General features: G+C 38.1%; 1 protein-coding gene across 1 annotated transcript; it reads left to right on the top strand.

Annotated features, from left to right (window-relative positions):
• The first annotated feature begins 10,196 nt into the window (after window positions 1-10,196).
• On the top strand, window positions 10,197-13,581 carry LOC126668480 (uncharacterized). Its single transcript, XM_056104388.1, has 8 exons — window positions 10,197-10,262; window positions 10,340-10,576; window positions 10,685-10,888; window positions 10,931-11,341; window positions 11,609-11,956; window positions 12,098-12,433; window positions 12,554-12,793; window positions 13,423-13,581. Exons 1-8 carry the CDS (start codon window positions 10,197-10,199, stop codon window positions 13,579-13,581), a joined length of 2,001 nt encoding a protein of 666 aa, XP_055960363.1.
• The last annotated feature ends 856 nt before the right edge of the window (window positions 13,582-14,437 follow it).

A 14,437-nucleotide genomic window follows, 5' to 3' on the forward strand; every position in this document is an offset into this window, starting at 1 on the left:
TATGATTTATAATCCCTCTATTAAACATCCCAATTGCTCTAACAATTAGTACAATAAGCGTGTGAATTGTGCAATGACATATTTTTCTGATAGTTATTCTTTTTAGTGCATGTCTAAATTTGAGAAATATATTAAAAGAAATTAGCAAGCAATCTATGAATAAATTAATATTGATTACATTATCTCACAATAAGTATATAATATTTAATTTTTGAACATTAAATAAATATTTATAAAATAATTCAAGGCTTATATTTTTTTCTATAATTTGATTTTTGTGTTGCAGCCTACAAATTGAATGACCAGTAAAAGAAAATAATCGATTTATTAACTTTTAACTTAGGTTAATTTACATATTTATAAATAAGTCATGTTTGATAATGCCATTGATGTGGCAATTTTTTTAAAGATTTTAAAAGATAATATAAGAGTTTTTACAATTGAAATATAACTCACATTATATTCATAATAAGACAGAAAATTTAAGAAAATTGTCTAAGTAAAATAAAGACATATTCAATATCAAAATAGTTTCAAATAGGAAAAAAAATAGTATAAAATGAATTAACATATGTACTACGAAAATAGTGGATGAATTCTGTCTAGATAAACAATTCTCCTGTTACTAAATGCTATTATGTAAATTAATCAGTTTAAGAAAAAAAAGACCATTTTTGATGAATAATATTGGCCCATCACATAAGTAATGATTTGCAATGGGTTTAAAAAAAATTCAACTTGCGCACCTTAAATATTTCTGTTATCAAAACTATTATAAAAAAAGTAAATTAAAACTGAGCAATTGATCTCTAAAAATGGAATAATATAATAAGAATTAAGGATGAAATTTTGACATCGCGAAAATTTTGATAAATTCAAGTTTTAAAAATTTCAAACACTATTGTACCTTTAGAATTCCGTCGTCACTGTATTTCGTTTCCAATACACCGTTTACCTTTAAAATTTAGCTCAAAAATATTGATACATAAGAATAAAGAAAAAATATGAAATTAAGAATTAGTAAAAAAACCTTTGTAATGCCAGCAAAAAACATTTATTTGTTTAGGTTTTAAAAATTAAATCAATATGTATGAGACTATAAATAATAAGCTATGAGACTAAAAAAAAAAAAAAAGTTGGCCCAATAAGGCAATAATGCAGGAAATAACAAACAGATTTATAAGAAACAACAATAACTATATCAAAAGGGTTTATGAAGTATTTAATAAACAGTGATGTATGAAATCACCTTTCATATACAGGTATCCTCCATCAGTTTTTTACTCGACGATGTTTGATTTCTTCTTAAAGTACCAGTTGCTATTTAAGTTTTGTGTTTATTTTGGGTTTAGGAGTTAGACTCAAATTAGAAAGCTTAAATGATTATTAAATGTATATTTAAATTAATTAAAATAAATAGATAGTTTAAAAAAATTAGAGATTATCAGAATGTTGTATTTAATGAGAGTCAATGAATTTTGAGTTTAGGAGTTGGACTCAAATTAGAAAACTTAAGTGATTATTAAATATACATTTAAATTAATTAAAATAAAATAAGTAGTTTAAAAAAGTTGGAGATTACCAGAATGCTCTATTTGGTGAGAATTAATGAGAGGGCTCCGTTGGTCCTCTCAATTATATAATATATAGATTTCTTCTTAAAGTACCAGTTGCTATTTAAGTTTTGTGTTTATTTTGGGTTTAGGAGTTAGACTCAAATTAGAAAGCTTAAATGATTATTAAATGTATATTTAAATTAATTAAAATAAATAGATAGTTTAAAAAAATTAGAGATTACCAGAATGTTGTATTTAATGAGAGTCAATGAATTTTGAGTTTAGGAGTTGGACTCAAATTAGAAAACTTAAGTGATTATTAAATATACATTTAAATTAATTAAAATAAAATAGGTAGTTTAAAAAAGTTGGAGATTACCAGAATGCTCTATTTGGTGAGAATTAATGAGAGGGCTCCGTTGGTCCTCTCAATTATATAATATATAGATTTAACTTTTTTTTATCAAACTTTTTTCAAGTACTGTTATATTTTGTGTTGCAGCCTACAAATTGAATGACCAGTAAAAGAAAATAATCGATTTATTAACTTTTAACTTAGGTTAATTTACATATTTATAAATAAGTCATGTTTGATAATGCCATTGATGTGGCAATTTTTTTAAAGATTTTAAAAGATAATATAAGAGTTTTTACAATTGAAATATAACAGTACTTGAAAAAATCTAGTGCAGCCCATAATTATAATTTAGTAAGTTTTACTGGAAGTTTTTATTGCTAATTAGAAATATCTTTTAAAAAAATAAATAAGTTTTTTCTTAAGTTCGGAATTTATGAGATGCCTTCTTTGGTCCTCAAAAGAATTTACTTCATCATATGCGCATCGGACATATTGCTACAATAAAATTACAAAAGAAAAATTAAATTTCAAAATCCGAATCAAACAAACATAAATTTTATTAAAATGAAAAAAAAAGCAAAAAATTCTGTTATAATAACATAAGAATCAATTTCGTTTTGTTCTAAAAGTTGAAACAACGAAAAATCAACAAAAAATTAATACCTACAATTAAATTGTAACAATCAATTAAAATTATTATTACTGAATATAAATACACAAAATAAATGGGTCTGCAACTATAAAGTATTAATTTTTTTGGTCAAAAAAATGTATTAATTAATAATCAAAATATAGCAAAAGTTGTCCAATGTTAATTGATCATGTCATGTAATCAAAGTTAATAAATAAATTAATTGTCATAATTATACAACTCACCTTAAGAAGAAGAAACAATAAGAAAAAAGAGAAAACTCACCATCAGTTTCGGAATAAAAAAAATGTATGTCATTTTCTTAAATATTCAGTTAAAAATCTAATATTATTTGTAGCAACTCGGTGAATTAGGAAAATTTCCCCTCTGAAGCAACATTAATACCTACATAGCAATCAAGATAAATTAGTAATATGTATACCGACGTTTAAGAAATCAGTTACAAATAAAAAAAATAGGGCAAAATAAAAACAAAGAGAAGATAAAAATTAATTTTATAGATTAATAAATTTACATCGATTATAATCATTAAGATAACAAAATTAAATTGAATATTTTTGATAAGGTGGAAACTTACAGATATTTCTTACCAAATTCACAAAGTTAATCGATCTATACCATAACTTTGATAAAAAAAAATCAATCTATACCATAATATATAATCTATGCTTAACATGCACTAAAATTAAATTTTAATCTCACAATCTGGTAGTGGTAGTGGGCGTTGGGAATAAGCCCCAATTCAACTATTCACTTCTTTAAGTGAATTTGAAATAATCAAATTGAAAATGTTTTGAATTATATAAAGCACAAATCGGAAGAAGTTTGTATACTAATAGGATTGGATGTTTTAGTTGAATATAAATACTCTACACGTAGTAATCCTAGAATGAAATAGATAAACATTAAAGGTAAATAGCTTAAAAAACTCATTAAAATAATAAAAACAAATTAAGTATACAAATTAAGTATTTTAATAAAAGTGGAGACTATAAGAATGCTCTATTTGGTGAGAATCAATGAGAGGGCTCCGTTGGTCCTCTCAATTATATAATATATAGATACTAGTCGTACGCCCGCGCATTTGCGCGGAATCTAATTAATAGGTAATTAAATTAAGGATTTTTTTATTAAATAATTAATACAAATAATGATAAAAAAAACTCCTTAAGAATTTATAATATGTGACTAAATAAGATAAATAAAAATTTATTCTTATAATTCTAATAATAGATTATTTCAAAGTATTGAATATGTATGATATATTTTTATAAACTTTAATGTAAAAATTATTTTTATTTCTCAAATGACTTTTTTCAATTTTTTTGTAAGTTTACATGCATTTACTTCTTTTTATAAAATGCGGATCAGTCACCTAATTTTTAATACGTTGTGTATTCATCAAATTTATTTTTATGATATGGATTTTTTTTACAATTGTTAGTATATTAATGTTCTTTTTTTATTAAATGTGTGCTCCATAACAACATATGCATTCATTTTTGTTATTTTTTTATTGAACTCTTTAAGTTATGAAGTCCATCATTATACTAATTTTGTGCAAAATAATATTGATAAATTTGAATAATAAATGGAAATATTTATTTTTATTTTATATATTGTATATTAATACTCTATAATATTTACTTTTTTAACATTTACTTTAAATTTATAAAAAGAAACCATTTATAAAATTTAAATTTGGTTTTGCAATATAAAAATTGAATGGCTCATAAAAGAAAATAATTGATTAGATTAAATATTTTCATGATTATAAATAATGTATAAATTTTTTATTTATGTTAATTGAAAATTTTATAATTAAGTCATGTTTGATTTTACACACTTTTATAGCAATTTTCTAAAGGACTTCGAAATATAATATTAGAGTTTTCACAATTTTAAAATAAGTCATGTTATATTCATAACAATGATAATTGTTTTTTAAAAAAATAGTCTAATTAAAATGCAAACATATTTAATATTAAAAGAGTTTGAAAAAAAATGGATAAACATGTGCACAGACGAATATAAAGAAGGGACGATGACAAAAGTACCTAAAATTTTAAAACTATTTACAAAATTACCTGTAAACTTTTTTTATTTACAAAAATATGACTGATTTAAAATTAATTACAAAAGTATCAAAAAATGAAAATTAATTACAAAAGTACGATTTGTATAATGTCGGTATAATTATGGTATAATTTTGGAATATTAAAACTATAAATCAGATAATTTAAAAAGAATATTTGGTTTATTATTGGTATAATTTCAGTATATTTTTGGTATATTGATTATAAATTTTTATATATATTTTCTAGTTGATAACATGTATTTTTTTTTTATGTGTATTTTTCACTATAGTTGGTAATGAACTAGAAAATTTGTATACTCTTGGTATACTGATGGTATAATTTTGGTATATTATTAATTTAATTTTCAGTATACGATTTGATGTAATTTTGGTAAATTTTTATTTAATATTAATAAAATCTCAGTATGTATAATGTTGGTATAATTTTGGTACAATGTTGATATAATGTTAGTTTATTAGTATACTAACATTATACTCACAGTATACACCGTATGTTTGATATTATTTTTTATTTTTTTATACTTTTGTAAATATTATTAATATTTTTGTAAATAAAAAAAGTCAACATATACTTTTGTAATTATTTTCATTTTTTTTGGTAAATGGTGTAATTTCCTCTATAAAGAAAGAATATAGTTTTGACTCAATATTAACATTTGTTTAGAGAGAGACCCAAATTGTGAATGCGTGAGTCCATAAAAAAGATATGATTTGCAATTTTAAATTTAATTATTAATACATGTAAATAATGACAGGAATATAAATCACCCTTTTTTAGTAATAAAAATGAACATCTTCTAAAAAATAGATATAGAAAACCGCAATTTTGTTTAATTATCTATCCAAGATAAAACAACCTGCAATACGAATTAAAACATATCATCATGGGATTAGAAAATTAAAAACTTTATCCATATGCAACATAGAGCATGCAAATCAATTCTATGAACACGTATTAATCATGAATGTAACAAATTGTCACTCAAACAATACATCTTAAATCACCAAATGACCGGTCTTTGGCTTAGCATTTTTAAAAAAAGTTTATGAGGTATCTAATAAACAACAATGCATGACATACATGATTCAGTTGTAATGAAATTTGAGGAAATTACACCATTTACCAAAAAAAAATGAAAATAATTACAAAAGTATATGTTGACTTTTTTCATTTACAAAAATATTAATAATATTTACAAAAGTACAAAAAAATAAAAAATAATATCAAACATACGGTGTATACTGTGGGTATAATGTTAGTATACTAATAAACTAACATTATATCAACATTGTACCAAAATTATACCAACTGATAACGTAGCACATCTAGTAGGGGCGAAGCAACCTCGCCAGGAACGAACATCACTAAGTCAAGCATTTCACCGACCTGGTAACAATGTCCGACCTTCTTGAAATCATAGAGCACATGACTTGGGGGGTCACTGGATCGATGGGAAGTCAAACATCATCCGAGACAATCATGCCTGATAAGGTCGGACCAGGAATTCTGTCCGGGCTCCGAGTTATATTCAACTAAGACCTAGGCCGAGCTCCGAGTTCATAAACCCGAAAGACCGGACCTGGTGACCCGAGCTTCGAGACATTCTCAGATACCAAAACCATGATAACTTGGTCCCCAAGTTATCCGAGCTCTAGAGTCTTACCGGGCTCCGAGGTCTTGTTCAGAAACACACGCTCGCATACCAGATCCTGGGACCACAGAAGATCTTCTGACAGGTACGCGAGGAATGTTCCCTCTGACACACCTAACAAACCGCGCCACCTGCAGGGATATTCTCCCACGTGAGCATAACCGAATTCTGGGACCACTGGGCTCACAGCCTGCCAGCAAGGCAGGTTTGTCCTTAAACCCTAACTATAAATAGAGGGTTTAAGGACAAACCCTAGGTAATTTCTTTTTCTCTACTCTGAGCACTCTCTTTTCTCTTCTTCTTCTTCCTTTACCTCAAATCTTACTTGAGCGTCGGAGTGAACGTCCGGTGACCCCCACCGGAGTTCTTTCTGACCTCTGTCTACTTGTGGTGTGCAGGTCGTTACAGCTCGGATTTAGTTTGGTGATTCATCACTTGGCGCCGTCTGTGGGAATTCGTTTTGTATTCCCCTGTTCTACTCTGGTTCTCTTGACGTTGCTGATCAGATCTTGACAAGAAACAATGGCTGATGATCCTGTTTTGGACAGGGTAGATCCTCTGGGAACTACGGTTACCGACGCTAACTTGGTTGGTGGAGTCTCTGCTAGTGGTCGGACCTCTGTGATCACTGGCTTAACTCCTCCGGCGAATGCTCAGGTGGGAGGATCTAGGGCCTCCGGCAGTGGAGCTGGATTTGTGCCTTTATATGGGTTGGAAAACTATCCAAGGGCGAGCCCTTTTCCTTCAGATGCAAGTCACACCCACTTATCAACCCCAGGAACCACCGTGCCTCAGAGTTTCCTCCACAATACCTTGTCTCCCACTCAACTCAACTTCCCGGTAGACGCTACACTGGTGGCTACGGGAACAGGAACAACTTCTGGGCAGGATATACCTCCGGCGGTCTTACAAGCTCAAGAATATTTAGAATACATGGCTCGCCAGCTGCACCAGGCCCAGCAGATGCACTTTGCAGTCATGTCCCAGTATTACCCAAGTTACAATCCCTCGGCCACCACCGTGCTCCCTCCACCCCAAGCTGCTGAGTTTCAGGATGGTCGTCCTCCGAGAGAAGAAGGTCGGAGCGACCACCCACGACCCAGACCTAGGGGTCCCACAGAGCATCAAGCACCAAGAGGCGAAGATCATCGTGACACTAATTTGCCGAGAGACGAAGGTCGGCATGATCGCCCTTTGCCGAGAGATGAAGGTCGGCATGATCGCCCTTTGCCGAGAGATGAAGGTCGACATGATCGCCCTTTTCCGAGAGACGAAGGTCGGAATGATCCTCCTCCTCCTCGAAGGGAGGGGGTGCAAGACGAGAATCTACCACCGGGGACACAGCGCGGAGACGCTGGTTTGGGGAGGGGAGACCCAGACCCGGAGGCAGATCCTCTGCGGACCGCGAGAGCAGGAGCTCCCCCGGTCAGGAGAAGCGGGGCAGAAAGTGTTCATAGCTCGGGTGCAGCGTCACAGCATCAGAAAACTTTGCATGACGAGGTTACTCGTCTGGTCCAGGCCGAGCTAGATAGGCACAAAGGGCACAAGGCAGAGTCTCGACCTTTTACTACCTGTGGCATTGCTAGCCCTTTGTCAAAGGCTATATGGGATGACCCATTTCCAGATAAGTTTAAATATCCGCCCATTGACAGATATAACGGTAAATCCGACCCGATGACTCATTTAAGTTGCTTTCAGGTTGCCATGGGAGTTCAAAGTGTCTCGGACGCCACATTGTGCAAAGTGTTCCCCTCAACATTGAGTGATGCGGCGCAAAAGTGGTACCAGAACCTCAAGGAGGGCTCTATTACTAGTTTCAGGGAGCTCGCTATGGCTTTCAAAACTCATTTTGCCCCGAGCATCGAACGAAAGAAAAGATCCAGTGATTTGAAGAAATGCTTTCAAAAGCAGGGAGAAAGTTTAAAAGCTTATATTGCTCGGTTCAATGCCGAGGCGATCATGATAGAAGATTTGAACGATGATACCGCCATCGATGCTATGAAAGATAACACCAGCATGCAAGTCTTCCGAGACAGCCTGATCACCAACCCGGTTGACACTTACACCGAGTTGATGGACAGGGCTTGGAATTATATCAATCTCGACGAGGAAAGGCAGAGGAAGTCTTACGGGACGGCTAGCCCGGTTCCCAGTAAAACGCAGAATACTCAGGGATCTAACCGTAGCCAAGATCGGTACCGACCTCTGAATGAGACTTCAGGGTACAGGGCTAACAAGCCATTCAATGCTCAAACCAGTCCGCCGCGTACGGGGCCTGGTACTAAGCCAAGTTTCAGTATTGGAGGAGGAACGGAAGGATATGTGGATCGAGCAGGAGTGCCGAGACAGTATGTACCACTCAATACTCCGAGGGAACAAATTCTATCCTGGATCAAGCACAACAACGAAGAGATTCGTTACCCACCGAGGCTAGTGAAAGATGGAGACCGATCCAAGTTCTGTGATTTTCATGATGGTTATGGCCACGAAACGGAGGAATGTGGACGTTTGCGAAGCGAGATAGACAAATTAGTCTGCCAGGGGCGATTACAACATTTTGTTGTGGCCAAGGAGGGCCAAGACCGAGAAAATACGAGGGTCAACTCGGTCAGGTCGGAGCCAGGGGGGAGCAGGGAAGCCCAATCCCCATCAAAGAAAACACAAGTCACGGGGGTAATTAACACAATCTCGGGAGGAACTTCAGAATCTGAGTACAGTCGAAAACGCAGAAAGAAAAAACAAAAGATGGTCATGTCGGTATCTACTGGGTCGCCATGGCCTAACATTGTTTTCGGGCCAGAGGATGCGAAAGGAGTAGATTTTCCTCATGAAGACGCTTTGATTGTATCAGCCATCATTGGATCGAAATGGGTAAAACGGTTGCTGGTGGACGATGGCAGCTCGGTTAACTTGTTGACTCTGTCAGTCTTTTTGACAATGGGAGGATCCAAAACTGATCTTAAACCTGTGAACATTCCCCTCCTGGGGCTGGGGGGAGCTCCGGTCACCCCAGAGGGCATGGTCGAGCTAGACTTGGAGCTCGGCATCGAAACACCTCAGGAGGACGGAACAGAGGGAATCCTGGCGGAACCAACACGGAAGGTACGTTCACTGTTCATGATAGTTGACATGCCTCTTGCATATAATGGTATTCTTGGTAGACCTATGTTGTATAGCACAGGTGCAGTGACTAGTATTCGTTACTTGATGATGAAAATCCCAGTGGAAAACGAGGTTATAACTATCAGGGGAAACCAAACCCTATCTAGGCAATGTTACATGGCCACTATGGGCAGCACGGTGGAAACGATGAACATCGATACACCGGAGCTGCTCCTCAGAGAGAAGAAAGCTCAGAAACCCCGAGAAAACCTGGAAACAATTGAACTCACAGAGGGATCCGAGATGTGTGTAAAGCTGGGGGTAGATTGGCCAAACGAGCACCGGGAAGCTATCATAGCTCGGATAAAACAATATGTGGAGGAGTTTACCAACAAGCCAGAGGATATTGGGGGGGTAGACCCAAAGATAATCTCGCACAAGTTAAACGTGGATGCCAAGTGCAAGCCTGTCAAGCAAAAGAAAAGAACTTTCTCCCTGGAGAAACAGATCGCTATCCGAGATGAAGTGGAGAAGCTCTTGAAAGCCGGGTTCATCAGGAAAGTAGACTACCCTGAATGGCTGGCTAATGTAGTCTTGATCAAGTAGTCCAACGGTAGATGGAGGCTTTGTATAGATTTCACTGATCTAAACAATGCCTGCCCAAAGGACAATTTTCCTCTGCCAAACATTGACCAACTGGTGGACGCGACGTGCGGATTTGCGGTCTATGCATTCTTAGATGCTTCTCAGGGATATCACCAGATCCCGATGAGTAAAGATGACGAAGAAAAAACAGCTTTCACAACAGATCTGGGGACCTATTGCTACAAAAAGATGCCTTTTGGTTTAAAAAATGCTGGGGCAACCTATCAAAGACTCATGAATCATGTTTTTAAAGATCAACTGGGCAAGATTGTCGAGGTTTATGTGGATGACATAGTAGTGAAATCTAAGGGGATCGAGGATCACGCACAGGATTTGGCAGAAACTTTTGAAAAGCTGAAGGGTTTTAACCTCAAGCTGAATCCAGAAAAGTGTGTTTTCGCAGTCCGCTCTGGGAAATTTCTAGGGCACCTCATCTCGGAGAAAGGCATCGAGGCCAACCCGGAGAAAATCGAGGCAGTAATGAACATGAAAGCACCAAGCTCGGTGAAAGAAGTACAAAAGTTGAACGGGAGAGTAACGGCGTTGGGCAGATTCATGAGTTGCTCGGCCAAACGATGTTTGCCATTTTTCAAAATCCTGAAGAATACAAAGAATTTCAAGTGGACAGAGGAGTGTAACACAGCTTTTGAAGAGCTGAAGGTTTACCTCAGCACACCCCCGGTGCTAGGTAGACCTGAGCATGGGGAAATCTTATACTTGTATCTCTCGGTGAATGACAAGACAGCAGCGGCAGTCCTGGTGAAGGAGGATAAAGGTCTGCAAACCCCAGTTTACTATCTCAGCAGGGTCTTGAAAGGCCCGGAGGTCAGATACCCAAAAATTGAGAAATTTGCTTTGGCATTGAAGGTGGCGGCGGAAAAGCTAAGGAGATATTTCGAGGCTCACATCATTGTAGTACGTACGAACCAACCTCTGAGAAAGGCGCTGCAGAGGCCAGAGATATCGGGACGGCTGGTCAGCTGGTCGGTCCAGCTGGGAGGATATGACATCCGTTATGAACCAAGACCGGCTCTGAAAGCACAAGTATTGGCAGATTTCATAGCCGAGACCACAGCAAGCGACCAACCTGAAGAACCTGATGAACAACTTCTACGGTGGGTCTTAGAAGTCGACGGGGCATCGAATCTGGAAGGATCCGGGGCAGGCGTAGTCTTGAAAGGCCCTCACGGAGTCACACTCCGAAGCTCGGTAAAATTCGATTTCCCGGCATCCAACAATGCCGCGGAATATGAGGCTCTGTTGATCGGATTGAGAATGGTAAACGTGGTCAAAGCCGAGCACGTAACAATAAAGAGTGATTCTCAGTTAGTCGTTTGCCAAATCTTGGGTACTTTTGAAGCTCGGGATTCGGAAATGAGGAGATACGTGGACAGAGTCAAGTTCTTCTTGAACAAGATTCAGGAGCTCGGAGGAAAATGGGTGATAGAGCAAGTTCCTCGTTTGGAAAATCAAGAGGCCGATGTACTAGCCAAAGCAGCAACAGTGAACGAAAAGATACTGGGGGTCCATTTCTCTGTTCAAAAGCATTCCAGTATTGACAACCATGAAACCATTTTTCTAACTCAGCCGTTGGAAAATTGGATGCAAGGTATAGCCCACTACCTGATGGATGGAACTCTGCCAGAAAACAGAGATAAAGCCTACAAAATCTTGCGACAAGCTCCGTACTACGCGTTCCTCGACGGAGTCTTGTACAGAAAGTCATTCACCCACCCCTGGTCGAGATGCTTGACGGCAGAAGAAGGGGAGTATGTGTTGAGAGAAATACATGAAGGTATTTGCGGGGCACACATAGCTCCTCGCATGTTAGCAAAGAAAGCAGTGTTGCAAGGCTACTACTGGCCCCTAATGGTCAGACAAGCAGAGGAGATAGTAAAGAAATGTGAAAACTGTCAGAGGCATCAGAACATCCGACATGCTCCCACCACAGAGCAGTGTCCCATTACCAGTCCTTGGCCATTTGCAACGTGGGGAATTGACATCCTGGGGCCTTTCACGCCAACCACGGGGCAGAAAAAGTTCTTGATAGTAGCAGTAGATCACTTTACTAAGTGGCTCGAGGTAGAGGCAGTGAGCACCATCACAGAAGCTCGGATCCGGGATTTCTTCTGGAGGCAAATTGTGTGTCGTTTCGGTATACCCAGAGCGTTGGTAACTGATAACGGAAAGCAGTTCAACTGCCGAGCCTTCAAGGAATTTTGCAACGACTTGCACATTGACCTGCGTTTCACTTCAGTAGTTCACCCGCAGAGCAATGGGATGACCGAAGTAACCAACCGGACGATCCTAAAAGGGCTCAAGGCCAGGCTAGGGGAGTTCGATAGACAGTGGCTGGAAGAGCTACCGAAGGTCATATGGGCTTACAGAACCACGCCAAGGGCAGGCACAGGAGACACCCCGTTTTCTCTAACATATGGGTGCGAGGCAATGATACCGGTGGAAATCGGGATGCCAACTCTGAGGGTCCAGTTCTTCGATGAGGCTAAGAATGAGGAAGAACAGAAATTATGCTTAGACCTGCTGGAAGAGCGAAGAGAGCAGGCAGCGCTAAGAATCGAAGCATACAAGCAAAGAATGGCTAAGTATCAAAACCAGAGAGTTAAACCCTTGAGTTTCCAAGTCGGCGATCTGGTCCTACGGCGGACAGACATTGCTAAGGGAAATGCTGGAGTGGGAAAGCTCGAACCTAACTGGGAAGGCCCCTATCGAGTCACTGAGGTCGGACGAGCCGGAGCTTATAAAATAGCACACATGTCGGGCAGAGTGCTCCCGAGAACTTGGAACTCCCAGGTTCTTCGGAAATATTATCAGTAGTCTCTTGTTTCCATTTTCGAGGTACCTAGGGGTTTTTTCACTTATGTTTGAGTTAGACCTTTGTAAAACTCAAACATAAGTTTTTCCCCTCAATGAATAAAAAAGATTAAAAAGAATTCATGTCTTTTCCAAAACCCGAGCACTCTACTCGGTAAGCCATCCACGGGCTATGTGCCATCCACGGGCTATGTGCCATCCACGGGCTATGTGCCATCTACGGGCTATGGGCCATCCACGGGCTATGTGCCATCTACGGGCTATGTGCCATCCACGGGCTATGTGCCATCCACGGGCTATGTGCCATCTACGGGCTATGTGCCATCCACGGGCTATGTGCCATCTACGGGCTATGTGCCACCAGCGGGCTATGTGCCATCTACGGGCTATGTGCCACCAGCGGGCTATGTGCCATCCACGGGCTATGTGCCACCAGCGGGCTATGTGCCACCAGCGGGCTATGTGCCACCCACGAGCTATGTGCCACCTGCGAGCTATAACAATCCCGAGTCATCCAGAGATAACAGGTTATCCACACCGAGCAACTTGATCAAGCTCGATCTATGAACAACCAAGAATCTACCCTAGCATTTTTTATCCCAAGTCTGAGTCAAGAGCCCAAGTATAAAAACAACATAGAAACTAGAAAATTTACACTACTGGAACCAGCTCGGAAACTAAGCTAAGTTAGCTATGAAAAACATGTTGTCATGTACTTAGTCAAAATTCTCAAAAACAAAAACATCATTCAGAGAAATAACACGAATATAACAAAGAAAACATAGGCAAGTAAAGATCAAGATATATATATACAAAGGAAAAATTCATTCAAGGAAAAAGAAAATATTCAAACTTACAAAAAGAGAGCTCGAAGCTCAATATCCCAAAAATTTACAAAGGAAAAGAAAAATTGTTCAAACTATTACAAGTAATTAACTGCTGCATCAGTTCGGCCCCTGGTCTTGATCATCAGCAAGATAATCTTCGATATCTGCTGGCATGTCATAATCTTCGGACAGCTCCTTAGCTCGGCGGTGCAGTTCCAGCACGTCCAGCTTCAAATCCGAGACATCGACATCGGCTCCAAACCGGCCTCTCACAAACTCGCCAACTTGGACCTCGCCGACGAACAACATCTTCCGGAAGTCCTCATACAGGTTCTCCTCTCGGACCGTGCCTTCCGCAGCTTGGGCCTCAGCTTTCTCGGCTCGCCTTTCGGCCTCAGCCAGTTTTTTCTTCAGGTCCTCCACCGAATCCCGGAGTCCCTTGGAGGCCAGCTCGTTCCGACGAGTGACGTCAGCGAGCTGCTTGGAGAAATCTTCTTTCTCAGCAGCCTTCTCAGTCTCCAAACGACCGACGTCACTCCTCAGCTTTCCCAGCATCTCCAGGTCTTCCGACCTTCGATCCTCGGAATTCTTCAGTTTATCTTCCAGCTGAGCCACCATAGAAGCTCCGTCCGACGCTCTCTGCTCGGCCTCCGAGGCCCTTTTCTCGGCTTCGCTAGCCCTCCTCTCTGCATCACGGGCTTTGGCCGCCTCAGAC

The sequence above is a fragment of the Mercurialis annua genome, linkage group LG1-X (genome assembly GCF_937616625.2).
Source record: "Mercurialis annua linkage group LG1-X, ddMerAnnu1.2, whole genome shotgun sequence".
Classification (NCBI taxonomy): domain Eukaryota; kingdom Viridiplantae; phylum Streptophyta; class Magnoliopsida; order Malpighiales; family Euphorbiaceae; genus Mercurialis; species Mercurialis annua.